General features: G+C 40.4%; 1 protein-coding gene across 2 annotated transcripts in view; it reads left to right on the top strand.

The window, feature by feature from the left end:
- Positions 1 to 10794: 10794 nt before the first annotated feature.
- Positions 10795 to 16645, top strand: part of HTR2A (5-hydroxytryptamine receptor 2A) — a 65817-nt gene continuing 59966 nt past the window's right edge. Inside the window, exons 1-3 of one of the 2 annotated variants that reach the window (XM_043991150.1) lie at positions 10795 to 11187; positions 11971 to 12390; positions 14586 to 14786. In XM_043991150.1, coding sequence (XP_043847085.1) covers positions 11979 to 12390; positions 14586 to 14786 — 613 coding nt within the window. In that variant the 5' untranslated portion in view covers positions 10795 to 11187; positions 11971 to 11978. Of the gene's footprint in view, positions 11188 to 11965; positions 12391 to 14585; positions 14787 to 16645 lie in introns of both variants that reach the window. The other variant, XM_043991149.1, reaches the window with a different exon arrangement.

Genomic DNA, 16645 nt, shown 5'->3' with positions numbered 1-16645 from the left:
ATAACAAAAGCCTCTCATAGCCCTTGAGAACAGTCTTTCCTGGAATAGACACTAAATTGAAAGAGGACCTACAGGCATAAGAGATCGATATACTATGACAGATATCTGAATATCAAACAAGAATGATTAAGGACAATGATAAAATATCAATGATACTTTGTTTTTTACTTGTCATCTTTGAAAATGTAATTATGTTCCTTCTCTTAAATAGTGAATACATTGTCTTTTGAAAGGGGTCCTGCAGGGAAGAAACAAATTAGCCTATGCAAATTCCTCCTAGCTTCCCAGGCATTTTTCAAGACTCATCTCAAATCCCTGCTTCTGCAAATGGCTATTCCAGGTGATGCCCCACTCCCCTGCCAACTCCACCCTCACTGTCAATGCCTTCTCTCTGAGATTCCCTCTCCTTTACACTGTATCTTATATGTATAATTATCTTCACTTTGCCTTGCCCCATTAGAATTTAAGCTCCTTGCGGACAATGCCTCTGTTTTTGCATGTCTTTGAATCACCACTGAGCAAATTACATGGGACATATTTAAGTGCTTAATTAATCCTTGTTGACTAACTGACTAAACAGGAAGAGGAGCCACATCTTTCAACATGCCATCTGGCTGAGGACTCTGGCTTATTCTCTAAGGAGCCCTGGTGTGAGAATATAATAATTCTGGAATAGTAAGGATTTTGCACTCTAAAAGTCACCAGAAACATCTTCTCATTGGGTAGAATGTGGCTATGTGTTTTCGTGGCCTAAATTTGCATCACAAGTAAATCAGAAGAGGAGAATCCTCTATTCTGGCTTTTACTATTTTGTAACCTAAAAAAATCTTATACTTATTTGATCCATATGTCAAAACCACTTGTTTCCATAGACTTTTGTTTATACAATACCAAGGTCTGAGGATGGGTGAGAGGTTAAGCTCATACAGTATGAAAGGGTTGGTGGGGGAAGGGAATCCAACCACTGCAATTGAATCAAACTTTCCTAATCATAAAACTTAAAAGACACCCAAACATAATGTACGGGTTTTTATTTTGTTGTTACCAGATTCCATCTTAAAATACCATAGTAGAAAGTGTTATGAGGGAAAATGGGGTACCAGTTTGGGTAGGGGCTTGGGGTCCTTAAGAATTCCCCTTTAAAGAATTACAGCCTCTTGCACACAAAAGCAGTTAGAATAAGATGGTAGTTTATTTAGGGGCAAGGGAAGGGAAGGGGGGGAAGGAAACCATGAAAGAAATCCTTGGATTTCTCATGGGGAGAGATGTATGGCACAAAGCACGTGGCTCTGAGGTACCAATCTCCTCAAGCAGGAGACTGGCAGGTACTTTTATAGAGGACTGATGGGGGGCGGGGTGACCATTTGACTGTGGAAAGTTCCTTTAGTGAGGCAGGACCATCCCCCACTGGTGGTGACTGGAGGGATTGGGTGAGGGGTGGAGGACCATCCCCCACTGATAGTGACTGGAGGAATTGGGTGAGGGGTGGCTACGGATCTCTCAAGCCATCTCTCTCTTCAGAACACAAAGGCAGCAGCTGCACCCAACTTATCTCCCCAGGGGTAAGGGAGATCAGAATGAAGGATGGAGGTCCCAAAGCTAGCTCTGTCCAAACTGGTTCCGCTTATCTCTCTAGGCACATCTGTCCTCTGGTTTAGTTTCTCAAGGAGAATATTCCTTGATGTGCCCCAGAGAACTTCTGGGGTCCTCTGGGCCCCATGACAAAAGGTTTTATTTGGTTCAATCAGCATTTTCCCTGTAAGAGATTTCAGTGGTTTTCCTGTAAGAAATGTTTTACTTTTAACAGGCAGTCACTTCTAGGAAGGAAAAAGGCTATCTTACCTTGCCATACAACAGAAATCTAAGGTATGATGAATTCATTTCCCTATGTCCAGGTCATGTCCTTGTAGTATATTAGACAGTTGACACCTTCTGGGTCACTGACTATATAGTACCATGTAGAACGCTAAAACATTCCTGCTTTAAATGGCCACCTTGTGACCTGAAATGCTTCTTAACACCTTAGTATGACTCAGACACTGGGAACAATCAGACTCAGTAATAATTATAATGATACCAACTGCTACTATCTTTATCTAAAGAGAACAATCTGCTTAATCTCCCTGCTGGTCCCCTCCAACTTCCTCTAGTTGTTAACTCCCCCAAACACCACCCTACCAAAATCACTGTGTATTAATTTGGATGGATACTATATTTACTCATTTGTGCATATGTTGCAGTCCACAAGTAGAACATAAGCTCTTTAAAGGCAGGAATTGTCTGGAGTTTCTGTATTTGTATCCCCAGTACCTAGCATAGGGCCAGGAATTGAACATGACTTTATTGAATGAATGAATGAATGAAGTTTATTAAGTGCTTACTATGTGCAAAGCACTATGCTAAGCACTGGCAATACAAATAGAAAAAACAGTCCTTGAATTCAAAGAGCTCACACTCTAATGGGGAAGACAACATATATGGAAGGTTTTAGCTGCAAGTTAGGTGTGAAAGTACCATGGTCCTCATAGCGCAGTAGCAAAGTAGATGGGAATGTCTCTTCTTTAATGTCATTTACACTGATAAAAATAGATCATTTCCTAATATTGAACCATTTGACAATGCCAAGGATTTTGGTGAGAAGAATCTTCTTTTCTGGATCTTCAGCAATTATGGCTGTGGCATCCAAGGGAGCAGCTGCCAGGACATATTGGTATAAGAAAATCCCAGCTAGGGAACCTATACCTACTTTCTCTGAAACTTTCAATCTCAGAAAAGTGCCTAGAGCCCTTAGAATTTAAGTGAGTTGACCAGGATCATACAGCCAGCATGTATCAGGGGCAATACTTGCAATAAGGTCTTCCTGGTTTCAAGGCTGACTGCCTCTAGACACATGGTAGACACTTTAGAAATGCTTATTTGAGTTATTGGCTGGTTGATGTGAAATCAGAGTTCCCCATTTCCTCATAATAGGGAATCATTTTCTCTAAAAGGCCACACAGATGTCTCTTGGCCTTGATTGAGCCCTCCACTCCTTGACATAGCTTCCTGGCCACCTAAGGGCACCAGAAATTTCTGAAGATCACACAAGTCCCGGGGGCAGCTAGGTGGCGCAGTGGATAGAGCACTGGCCCTGGATTCAGGAGTACCTGAGTTCAAATCCAGCTTCAGACACTTGACACTTACTAGCTGTGTGACCTTGGGCAAGTCACTTAACCCTCATTGCCCAACCAAAAACAAACAAAAAAAAGATCACACAAGTCCCTATATCTTGCCAAGCTGATCATACACATTTCCATGTGAAGATGAGAAGTGCCACCATATCCTTGTTGCATACCCTTAATATGTTAGGGCAAAGGAAACTTCCATCGCTTAACTATCCAATGACTTTTTCTAGTGTCTCATTTCATCTCAACAGCAAAGCTTAAATTAAAGAGTGCTACTGGTATTGAACCTGCCACTAGCAGTTGGTGTTTGTCCATCATAGTAAGAATCATGCAATCAATGGGCATTTGTCAAGCGGCTCCTATGTGACAGGCACTGTGGAAATCACTGGGGGTACCAAGAACCTACTGACTCCCTTTTTTCTTTTTTTTGTGGGGCAATGAGGGTTAAGTGACTTGCACAACGTCACATAGCTAGTAAGTGTCAAGTGTCTGAGGCCAGATTTGAACTCAGAACCTCTTGAATCCAGGGCCAGTGCTTTATCCACTGCACCACCTAGCTGCCCCTGACTCCCTTTTCTTTCTGTGATATCTAAATACTGTGATATCTAAATACAAAATAGTTCAATATAAGATGCAATGGGACAGAGAACACAAGTTGTTAGGGGACTCAGGAAAGGCTTCATGCAGAAGAAAAGGACTCAATGAGGGGTAAGTAAAGGGGGATTATATTCCAAGCATAGATGTATTCCAAAAATAGGTAGAGGGGTTTCACCAGTAAGGAACAAAGAGAAGATCAGCTTAACTATTTTGGAGAATGCAAGAGAAGAAAACCTTCATAACCCTCAAGGTGAAGGACCCCTTCTACTCATATTCCTCAACCTGCCTCTCATAACTTCTTTTCCCCTTCATGGATGACAACTCATTCTAACCTTACATCAACAGCTTACAAGTATTGGGGGCAAGGAGGAAGAAACAAAAGGTGTGAATTTTCTCAGTCCTACTCCACTTATGGATGACCCTGGCTGGCCCCAGGCCACAAAGCTAAACAAGACTACAGAAAAACAAAACGTGGTAACCACCCCAAGTGACATTCCATCTCTGACTCAATTGTCAACTATGTCCTGAATAAGCCTACATGTTGTACAGGAGAGTCACACAGGGTTAGCAGTTAACAAAACTTTCTTACTACACACAAGGGGAAGAGGAGAACAAATGCCAACAGGAAACAGATGTGGTGAGAGTCAGCCATTGCTCCTGGCCACTGGCAGCACACAGTGAGGGCACTTCCAGACAGGGAACTGTGCAATAACTTACTATACTCTGGTTGAAGGCCTAGAGCCTCTCGGGGCTAAAGCTTATACAGAATTTTAGACAAAAAGCCATCTGGCAAAAGTAGGAGACTGCCCTGTCCTCCATAGTGGAAGAATAGTAATATAGTCAGGAACAGTGAAATGAAAATGTTTTCTAAATTACCTAATAACGAATGAACAATAAGAGGTAAGAGGCTAGGGATGTCTCACAGTTTATTAGCCTTGGCTTACTTGCATCCTAGGGTTCTGGGACATACCAGTTTTCATAGCTTCATACTATAGAAACTAATCTGGCTTCTGGAACAGTGGTCTCCTATATTTTTTGACTGTACACCCCCATCAGTTAAAAGAAATTGAACATGCAGTCCCAAAATATGTATATTTACTTATTTGCAAATTATATACATCTATCACTCTTCTGATAATTATGTGTTTAACAATGGTTAGATGTTGGAGTTGTTTGACTTGTCCAAAAGCTAACTATTCCACTCTGATGGCCCCCACTTTAAGGTGTAGGGAGCCACTCTTCCAGTTTCTCCCTTCAGGGCTCATGGTTTTGGACCCTTTCTAGTAGTTGATATTTTCACTCCACCCCTAAGGAGGCAAATGGGGCCCCTTAAACCTCAGAGTAGGAATACAAAAGATATTTCCCTGAGGTTGCCAAGAAAGCTGCTTCTGAAGAAAGTGGCGTCAGCTTCCACCTTACCTAACTTTTGTCCCTGTAACACCAGAGCTTAGCTCATTTTGTGCTCAGGGGAAACGACGATGGTCTGGATTTACATTGCTTAGACTCTTCCTTCTCTAATAAAATGAACTGCTTCTGGCTCCAGAGGCCTGAGCAGCCATGCCTTCTCCTTTTTCACTAAGGGAAACTTCTCATCTCTGGACCCATGCATGCGATCTAGACTGGGTTCAGTCCCCAGGGAGCCTGAGTTATAATGATATATAGGTTATGTTACTTTTGTGACACTGACTCTTTATAATCCCTACTCTTAAAACTTGGGTCTGTGCTCATTTCTAGTCTCTCCCCAAAGAGGATAGTAGAGTAGCATTCCCTGTAAAATTATACAATATATAATTCATTACAATGGAATGGATAAAGGAAGGAATAAGTACCCTATTTCCTACACACAAAGGAAGTACTAAATACAAAACATTTACAAATGTGTACTAACAGAAAGACCTGAAATGATGCAGTAAGTTAACTAAAAAATATTGTTATACTCTCCTTAGAAACTGAAACTTAAACATTGTCAGACTATAAAACAGTTTTCAGGATTGATGAATAGGCATTTTTACATTTCACCTTGACTCAGCACTGTCCCCTCTAAATCCATGTGTATGGATTAGCCAGGCTAGGCCTCGGGCTCCTGTTCTTGTCAATGAATGTCTTCTTCAGGACAAAGATTTCCCCTGCTTCCAGGAAAACCCAAGACCTCCAGCCTTCTTGAACACTCAAGCCTGAGCATATCCATCTTGAGATAGATGTCCTGTCACCAGCTAGGATCAGACAAAGAAACACAAAGCAGAAGAGGCAGCCAGAGGTCTAGGCTCAAGTTCATCTATCTAAGCCCCAGCTGTAGCTGCCACATGGAAACAGTCTACTTGCTGCCAGGGTGGAAAAGGGCTGGCCCTACCCAACCAATCATAGTGTGATAGGAGCAATATTTCCTAGGACACTATCAGCTAAACTGTTTTCCCCCCTAAGGCTTTACCCCAATGAAGATCAGCGTGGGATCCTCACTAACTATCTTTGTTGAATGACCTTACCTTGCTATGGCTGAGAAGACCTACCTCTGTTAACTGATGAATGAGTTATAAATGGCTCATTTCATTCCAGTACTGGACCTACACTAACTATGGATCAGCCTGCATAATGCCCAGTCCACAACACATTGAAAGTCCCAAAGTTACATCATTCCACCTGGAGGATCAAAGGAAGAAAAAGAGAGAGACAGAGTCACTCCCTTTTTAAAGATCCACTGAGTCAATGTGCTTTTTGCTCAGTGGCCAATAAGGGGATTGATCAGTTGTTTCCAAAGTGCCCAAGAGCTTACTTGACACATAAGTTCTGCTGGAGAAAGACAGAAAAGCTACACATATATTCTTTGTGCAATCCCTAGTTACATCTGCTTTTGGAGGGTCCTAATACTATTTATCAGTAAAATCTCCTTGATTCATTTTGAGTCCATAGAAGAAGAAATACCACAGCATTTTAAAAAGAAAATTTCTATCTCTCTATGTGTAGTCAACCATAACCTCCCTCATAGTTCTCTCTGAGCAAATGAAGTACATACAGATCAATCATGCATTGAGCTAACCACAGTTTTATCTTGATACATAATTGTTGAGAGTAAGTAAACGGTAATGTAAAATATTAATTAAAAAAAAAACAAATAAGAGGAGGAAAGGGGTTATGAAGGCAAACAAAGATGGCTCCATATGACTTTTGCATGGTTCAGTCACCCCAATCCTGGCAGGAGAAGCAGTGGTAACCACAAAAGCATGCAGTGGAGTTCTCTAAATCACACTACAGAGGAACATCATTCTCTCCTAAGCATACTGCTCACTTCTTGCTTCTTATGAGAGATTTTGACTCCCTCATTCTTCTAGGATGAGGAAAAGGGAATAGCTTCCATCTTTTCAGGTGCCAATGCATTCCCATATCTCCCAACAGCTCATTGAGGCAGGTGTCAGGGGCTTGATATCCACCCACAGATACAAATCTGCAATGTCCCACTACATTATAAAACAAAAATAGAAATTTAAAAGGATAAGACAGTAATGAAATAGTAATTGATCCTAGAGTCAATAGGGAGTTTATTGAATAAGGGGGTGACATGATAAGACTTTCACTTTAGAAAAATCATTTGGCAGCTTTTGAGCATGGAGCAGAGTAGAAAGAAACTTGAGTCAGGAAGACCAATTAGGAATGGTTCCAGACAAAAGGTGATGAGAGTTTGGCTTCCCAAAGATAAGAAGACGTGTGTGAGAGATGATAAGGCAGAAATTATAAGATTTGGCAAATGATGAATAGAAGCGATGAGGAAGAGTAAGGTGATTAGAAGGATAGCCGTGCCCTCAATAGTAATATTGAAGTCATGTAAATGGATGAGTTAGAGGGAAAGGTCATGTAATGAAATGTGTGATCTGTCAAATCACATACAAACCCACTTATCTTGTCCCACTGTCCCACCAACTGAGGGGCACCTGTCAAAACTATAAGGTAAGTGATTAGGAGGGAACAGGTAATGGGGGGTTGCTGAGGAAAGGGGTGGGAATTAGAAGCTTCCTAATTCACTCTTATGAGAGCCAGGTAGTAGATAGAGTATAATCACCCTCAAGGTTTGATACCTAGATCAGTAGGAGAAAGATTAGAAACTAGCACAATTGGCAGTGAGAGAAGGTTGGGAGATAAGGGTAGCTGTGAATGGGTTAAAGGCAAGCCCCCAAATTGTCTATTTCAAGGAAGATAGTAATCCATCCATCTTCCCACCTTCCAGCTGGTTGATCACATACTGCTTGGTGTCAGGTCATAGACCCTTTATGGTCAGTCTATGCACCTCTATAATGCCCTAATGCCCACTTTGGAAATTACTTCTCTAGAGCTACACACAACCCCAGATGGAGTCAATATTCCTACAATGAACACATCAAGGACCATCATGATACCCTGCCTAGAACCTGAAAAAGACACCTAGTATATACATCTTTTTTAATGTTTTTAATAAATCCTAGATTTATTAGTTGCCTTTTTTCTCTTGCTATAGAAATAGAAAGTTAAATGTGAGAGGAAGGAAGAAATTCAGGTTTGGAAGGTTTTAGTTTTTTATTAAAAAATTACTCTTCTCTCAATAAAGTATCACTAGATACTTAAATTTTGCTTGACAGATCAGTGCTGACTTTATGTATGGTATTTTTTCTTTTGTTTTAATGATATTTATTTGGGAGCAGCTAAGTGGCACAGTGGATAAAGCACTGGCCCTGGGTTCAGGAGGACCTGAGTTCAAATCTGGCCTCAGAAACTTGGCATTTACTAGCTGTGTGACCCTGTGCAAGTCACTTAACCCTCATTGTCCCACCAAAAAAAAATTTTATTTACTTTATTCTGAACTTAAGAAATAAAACAAGCATTTCTATAACATAACAGAATAGGAAAAAAAGACTGTACAAGAAATTGCAAGTGTATTATTGTACAATTTGCTATTCTTTTAAAATATATAACAAAATTATCATGTAAATTTCTTTTTTTATTTTTTCTTCCCTCCACTCCACTTGCCTTAGACATGGCTGCCATTAGACACAAATATATGCATGTATATATACATACACATACACATATACATATATACACATGTACATGTAAAAATCATCCTATACATAATTGTATTTATTAGTTCTTTCTCTGGATGGAGATAGGATCTTCCTTCATAGGTCCTTTGTGTATTTATAATAGTCAAAATTACTTAGTCACTCAAAGTTGTTCTTAACAATGTTGCTGTTACTGTATACAATGTTCTCTTGATCATGCTCATTTCACTCTTCATTATTTCTTGCTAGTTAATCCATGTTTTTTCTAAGATTGTTGGGCTCTTCATTTCTAATAGCACAGGAGTATCCCATCACAATCATATACCACAAGTTGTTCAGCCATTCCTCAATTGATAGACAGTACTGAAATTTCCAGTTCTTTGCCACTACAAAGAGAACTGCTATAAATATTTTAGAATATATGGGTTCTTTTCCTTTTTCCTTAATCATCCTGGGAAAATCCTAGAAGTAGTATTGCTGGTTCAAAGGGTATAGGCAGTTTAATAAATCTTTGAGCATAATCCCAGATTATTCTCCAAAATGGTTGGGTCAGTTCACAGTTCCACCAACAGTAAATTAATGTCAAAATTTTTCCACATCCCTTCTGACACTAATATACATTTCTTCAGGGAATCATGGTTCTGATTCTGTGGGAGCTACTGTTCCTTATTTCATCTCCTTTCTAGGCTCACTCCAACCTGGTTGAAACATCACCTGACACAACACAACATTTGCTAAGTAGACTATATCATAGAATCATAGATACAGAGAGTCCAATCTTCTCACTTAACTTATGAGGCAAGAGAACTAAGTGACACAGACCCAGTGTACAGAGTGCTAGGTCTGGAGTCAGGAATTTGGCTGTTCAAATTCAGCTTCAGATGCTTTTTATGACAAGGCAAGTCATTTAACCTCTGCTTGCCTTAGTATCCTTATCTGTAAAATGGAGATAATAATAGCAATTACCTCCCAGGATTATTATGAAGATCAAATAAGATAATAGTTGTAAAGTGTTTAGCACAGTGCCTGGCACAAAATAATTATGACACAAATGTTAGCTACTTAGTATTTTTTGAAAAATAATAATATTCTGGGAAAAAGCTTAAAATCACCAAGTCTGAGTTTGTCTTGTACAAGATCACACGATACTTTGGTCACCCTTCATAGCCAAAATACATGTTTTCATTGTCACCAGGAAGCTTTGGATTAGCTAATTTTTCAACCTCAGGGTTCTCTCAGCATCTTTCTTCTTGTCATGTGTGATGGAATTCACTGGCAATGTGGTTTGGTCTGTAAAGCAATAGATAGGAGTTCTGGGTTCTGCTCCCAGCTCTGTTTCTGATTCAATCTGACTTTTTAGGAAAGTGTCCATTTCCCCATCTGTAAAATTGAGATTAGGAAAAAAAAAATGACTTCCTTCTCTAGAGATCAAGGTCTAAAGAGGCTCTGTTCTTGGACAAAACGGGTCCTTTCTCAGCAAAAATACTATACTCCTAGGGCTAATGATCAGGAGGTCATTTTGTGTTTGTTTTGTTTTTCCAAATAAGGTAGATCTCTATGGAAGAAAGATAGCTGAATTTGATAGAAATGTATTCTTCACAACAAATGAAAATCACACTAATAGTTTAGCTGGGTTAAATATCAGCTTGGTTGCCCTGAGCTAATTTATTCATTCTACATAGGGTTAGCATAAAAGCTGCAGCCTTTTGGTTTATGTCGTTTTCTGAGTACAAGTCATTTTCTTAGTTTTATTTGCCCTCTCTCATCAACCTTCACCCTGCAAGATATTATAGTCCATACCTGCAAGGAAGGGCATCTTTACAAATGGCAATCTTTGGAGCTTATCTAAAAAAATAAAAAATAAAAAACTAGCACTCTTCAAATGATAACATGTAGTAAAACACACACGAACACACATACACACACACTCCTATTTGGTCTGCCCTCCTTTTCTGTTGCTACCTTGCAGTTTGTGACATCTAGATAGTGGGAGGTCTGATGAACTGAACAAGACAGGCTGCAAGGAATTCCATTCCTGTTGAAATCCGTGATCCCTTGGTGGAGACAGCTCCTTCCACTTGGTGTGATTTCTTCTGTGTGACTTTGCGAGGGGCTCTGGTATTACTGCTAAATGTATGGCTCACAGAGGGAACAGCACAAGGCAGAAGGAAGCAAGCTGACTGGCTCACAGACGGGAAAGAGAGAGGAGCCCACAGCACAGCAACTGGCTTCCCTCTAGAGCGTGCAGTTTTGAAGTCAGCAAAACTGAAATCAAATTACCATCATATTGTGTGGGTGAAGGATTAAAGAGACGGGACTACCGACTGGCTTAATGAGGATGAAGGATCCAGTAAGTCAAAGAACAACCAAGTCCATCTAATGTCTGGATTCTGAAGCCTCGTGTAAGTTTTCATTATGCTCTGTATTGCTGAAAACTATTTTTAGTGCTATGTTATTTGCCTTCCAGTGTGAAGCTGTGCTTGGCTAAAAGGCAGTCATTACAATTAGTATTTCTAGTGTAGCCAACTGCCTTACAATCGGTGCTGTAGACTTTTTTTTTCTTTTGTATTTGGAGAGGCATAGTCCATGCTAAAATTGCCGACAGAAGTCTGTGATAATCCAGTTTAATATGGCATGTGAACTATAACCAAAAGCATATCCAATTACAATGAGGGTGACACTGGATGTATTTTTCATCAACAGGCTTAAGGTACAAAATACAGAGCCTTGCTCTGGGGGACTGCAAGCTATGTTAATACGGCTGTGTTTAATATAGTGCACTCATCAGTATAAACAGAATGAGATGCAGCTAATGAGGGAGCCTGGGTAGTTAGAAAACTTTTGCTCAAAGCATATTTTTTCTCCCTGAATTCTCACTTTCCCTTTTAAAAACTCATTCTGCTTTATAACCTTGTTAAAGGGGAAAACACACACACACCCCCCAAAATAGATCTATTAGTGGATTTTACATGGGACTCTAGAGGAAAGAATAACAACCACATACTTGCCATCCCTATCAATTCTTTAAATATTTCTTTAATGATGAAGGGGGTGGGGAGAAACAACCCACTGTCAAAGCCCATCAGTTTCACCAGCTTCAGATTTACACAGTGTGGGGATTAAAAATATGGATGAATGGTGACTTGTTCTTTTTTTTTTTCACATTTCATCTTTGCAAAGTTCAGGTTGAGAAATGGATATTCTTGCAGAAGAGGATAGCTCTGTGACCCCAACTACAAACTCTTTAATACAATTAAACCATGACGGAAGACTTTACAAACCTGATTTCCTCTCTGGAGAGAATAATACTTCTGATGCCCTTAACTGGACGGTGGATGCTGAAAATGGCACAAACTTCTCCTGTGAAGGTGGCCTGGCGCCCCCATGTTACTCCTTACTTCATTTCCCGGAGAAAAACTGGCCCGCATTGCTGACAGCTATAGTAATTGTTCTCACCATTGCTGGAAACATACTTGTCATCATGGCAGTCACGCTGGAGAAGAAACTGCAGAATGCCACCAATTACTTTCTGATGTCACTTGCCATTGCTGATATGCTGCTGGGTTTCCTGGTGATGCCAGTGTCAACATTAACCATCTTGTATGGTAAGTGTCACTTGTGTTCCCTGATGCACACTCACTCACTCACTCATCACAAAGTGTGTTTGTGTGTGTGTGTGTGTGTGTGTGTGTGTGTGTGTGTGTGTGTGTGTGTGTGTGTGCATTGGGCTCAGTAGATCAGTACTATTTGCCAGGAAAAAATAGAGAGAGAAATAATAGCCATTTTTTCAGACCCAAATCTCTCATGTTCTGGTAACGAATGAAACATTACTCTAATTAATATGAGTGTTAAGTCATATGAGAAAGGGAAGACAGTCACCATGGAAGAAGTCCAAACATCAGTGTTTGGGGGCTAGCACATAGAATGTCTTCCTAACTCTTCTAAGTTCTAATGCTTCCATACAGGTATTTATCATGTATTGGTCCCCATGCTATCAAAAAGCAAATGACTTATGATTTACCTGTCACTAGGAATCTGCTTGATTTTAGGTCCTTCATATTCTTCCCCAGCAAATATTCCAGCCTTCCTGATAGAACAGCTTTATCTTTGTCACCCAGTTTTCTGAGCTTCTAATGTAGCAAAGCCTTCCCATTTACTCTGGAACATTTGCAGAGCAAACGTTAATGGTGTAGCGAGCTCCACGTTAAAATATGCAAGCCTCTATTAGAATAAAATTAATTACTCCCGTTTTTAATCATTCTCTCCCCGGAGGTTCTTTGGCTGTGCACTTTGAAATGACATCATCAGCCATTCGAATATGCGTGCACATACCATTGCAACATAAAATATGCAGTGGGTAATTTTAATGAAAGTAGATAAAGGGGAGGGGGTATTCACAGCATTTGAAACAGTCAAATAAACCCATCGGTGAAGTCTGCGAACGTTTGGACTGTTTCAACTGGGAAACAAAGTGTATAACCCTTTCCAGAAACTGAGTAATACAACTAGGTATAAATAAATAAAAACCCTTCAGGCAGCTGACAGACACAAACTGACAGCCAAATAAAGGTTAAATAGATGAGTTACAAAGGAGTTCCCATTTAGAGATGTTTTTCTGGACAATTTTTAGGACACGACTGGGATAAAAATCAGCACAGAGCATGAGAAATGGGGAGTGGAGGAAGTGAGGAAGCCACGTTACACAGAATGGGGATGGCTCCCTCACTGAAAGTCTTAAAGCTCACTTTGCAGCCGTGCTGACACCCCAGGGACAATTCCATGTAATTAATACTGTCTTGCTACTGCACCCCGGCTACTGTCCTCCAAGGTGAACACCAGCCTGGGTGTTCTCCTAGAAAGTTCAGAGGGAGAGGAGAAAAGGAAAAAGGGGACCGGTCCTGGTTTAGTGAAGAGCAGGCTGTGAGCAGGGGTGCCGAGAAACCAAGGAATGCGCCCCGAGAAAGCAACGTGGTTTGTAAGACTTAGCGGTTAGCTATACTCTCTAAGCAAAAGTGGAAAAGCCCGAAACCTGCCTTCACTTGAGAGGACCGCAGCGCCCCCTGACGGCCTATGCTGACATCCCTCCTTTCCCCGACCTTCTCCGACTCGGGGCGACTGCGGTGAATGCACTGCTGGATACTTTTCACCCGGTTATGCTCGGCCTTCTTTTGGGGTGTCACTTACTAGACTGAAAGACCCTTTTTTTAAAAGTTCCACTGCAACGACCTAAACTCGGCTGCTTAGGAAACCTTGCAAAGGTGAGCGAATCGGCCTGGTGCGACTTTCCTGACCGACACCAGCAAGACTCCAGGCTTGGCTTTAGGCAGTTTGCCAAAAAAACCTCAGCAAAAGTCCTCTAGTTAGGCTGGCAGCCTACATACACCCTCTAGGTTTCTGAGCATTCACGCAAGCATTTTTATGAGAGTATTTTTACACTAGGGAGAGTTTCTGAATATATTTCTGGCCTATCATGAGGTATGTAATCTCATGATAGGTTATAAAAAGTCATTACAACTTTGCACTTCAGCCGCAGAGAAACTTAACACCTTCTCCAAGCCTCAACATGACTCCGAGAGCTGTTAATATGAATGAAACCATTAATGATTGGGGGAAATCACCAGATAAAGTTGATTTGGGCAATTTAGTTTAAAAAAAAAAACCAACAACCTCTCATTCCCGTATGCTTGTATAACAACAAATAAAGCAAGTTTTAGCGTATACAAGAAGCATATAGTAAGCATTTGTTACAGGCTACAGAAAGCCATTACCCCACTGATGCTAACCCTCTTTGTTGTTGTAGGGTATAAATGGCCTTTGCCCACAAAACTCTGTGCAGTCTGGATTTATCTGGATGTGCTTTTCTCCACTGCTTCCATCATGCATCTCTGTGCAATCTCCTTGGACCGCTATATTGCTATTCGGAACCCCATTCATCACAGTCGCTTTAACTCAAGAGCTAAGGCATTTTTGAAAATAATTGCTGTTTGGACCATATCAGTAGGTAAGTGAGAACATTCAGTATGTCTCCAAGCTGCAGCTCTCTGCTTTGCCAGAAGTCTTGATGGATTGGTTGCCCTTTCTAAAAATGACATGCAAAAATGCATAGTTTTGTTTACCCCGTAGTGTAATAATAATCTGATTTCCAAGTTATTGGGGGTTTTGTTCATCTGTAGCAGAATAAACAACACAATTCAATTCAGCAAGCATTTATTAAGTGCTACTATGCATCAGGTGGGCACCGAGAATGCAGACAACAAAACAATTCCTGTCATTAAGGAGCTTAGAGTCTACTGGTGGACTCAAGCTATACTACATAAGTCAGAATAGGTTTATGAGAAGCAGCATAGAGTAGTGAATAGATAATGGCCTAGGAAGCAGGAAGACAAATTCAAGTCTAACCTCTGACTGACTGCATGATCCTAGACACATTATTTAATCTCATAATGCTTGTGGACAATTCTCTTCAATGATCAATTTCAAAAGAGTTACTGATTTATATGAAAGAAGGAATTTCCTCCCAGGAAGTTAGTTCCCTGCCTAGACTGAAGAAATCACAGGTCTGGAGATCAGATGGTTAGATGCATAAATTTAGATTTATATTCTACATGTCTACATATAGATAGATCTGTATAAATGTACATATTATACATATATGTGTTCATACATACACATCTAGTCAGCTCCACAAACTCTTCATTAGATTCCTCCAATTTACAACTGCAAACGATGGGTACTCACAGGATCCCTAATCAAAAAGAGACTCAACATCTGTTGAATAGCCATGACATTGAAAGTGCTGTTAAGAGAAGATATGGTTCTAGCCACAGAGTAGCCTGGGGATGTACTGTTAGACAACTATACACTGACTGGAAGGAGTGGAATTTGAGTGAGGTGTTGGAGTTGAGTCAAAGACCCCCTCCAGCTACTTCCTCAGCATAGCTGAGTGCACCCACCCTTGCACCTTGTGACTACATTCTACACATCAGAGCACCACATCTGCCAGGATGTTTACAGGGGCCCAGTCTTGATCATCCATCATAACTGGATATCCAGAAAGGGGAAAAGCTCTCAGTTATCAAAGTCATTTATTGCACTGACAGATACCTCCTCAGCATGTTTAGCTTTTAGCTAAGGATTCCTTGAGATTAATTTGTTTTAGAACCACAAAATGTGTCACTGGGTGACACTGCATCCTTCTTGGAGTGAATGTGTGTATGGAATAAAGAAATAGGCAATTTAAGTCTAAGCAGAGGAATAGGCTCTAGCTCACATTGATGTAACCTAAAGTAAGTTAAACCAAGGACCTAATGAAAATCAGACAATGAATTGAAATAAATCGAATGCAATCAACCTCTTTTCTTCTTCATTTGTTTGGTTTTCATGGGTATAGATAAAACTTACATTCCCATAGCCCATTTTAATTTTTGCAAAGCTTTTTTTCTATTTTTATATCTACTCTGAGAATTAGATGTAGTTATATATGATCACCATTTGACAGAACTGAAAAGTGAAGCATGGAGAAAGATTATATGATGAATTGGGATAAACCGGAGATTCATAGTCAGAGGCCATAGGTTCAAATCTTGGCTCTCACAACATACTACCTGCATTTCCTTGGGCCCTAGTCAGAGGTTTTGGTCTTGGACTTAAGGTCATTTAACTTCTCTGTGTCTCATTTTCCTCATCTGAAGGGTGCTGAATTTGATGATCTATAAGGCCCTGACTTTATTACCCCATGAGATTAAAGGATTTGCCTAAAATTTAGCAATTACCTAATGGCAGATCTAGGATTAGGACCCAAATTTCCTCATTCTTAGTCACAGGCCTACTCTTCCTCCCCACCCTTGTTAGTAAATGCCA

Source organism: Dromiciops gliroides, chromosome 3 (genome assembly GCF_019393635.1).
Source record: "Dromiciops gliroides isolate mDroGli1 chromosome 3, mDroGli1.pri, whole genome shotgun sequence".
In the NCBI taxonomy this organism is placed as follows: Eukaryota; Metazoa; Chordata; class Mammalia; order Microbiotheria; family Microbiotheriidae; genus Dromiciops; species Dromiciops gliroides.
The sequence above is the reverse complement of the archived record's forward strand: the minus strand, read 5'-3'. Positions and strand labels throughout refer to the sequence as shown.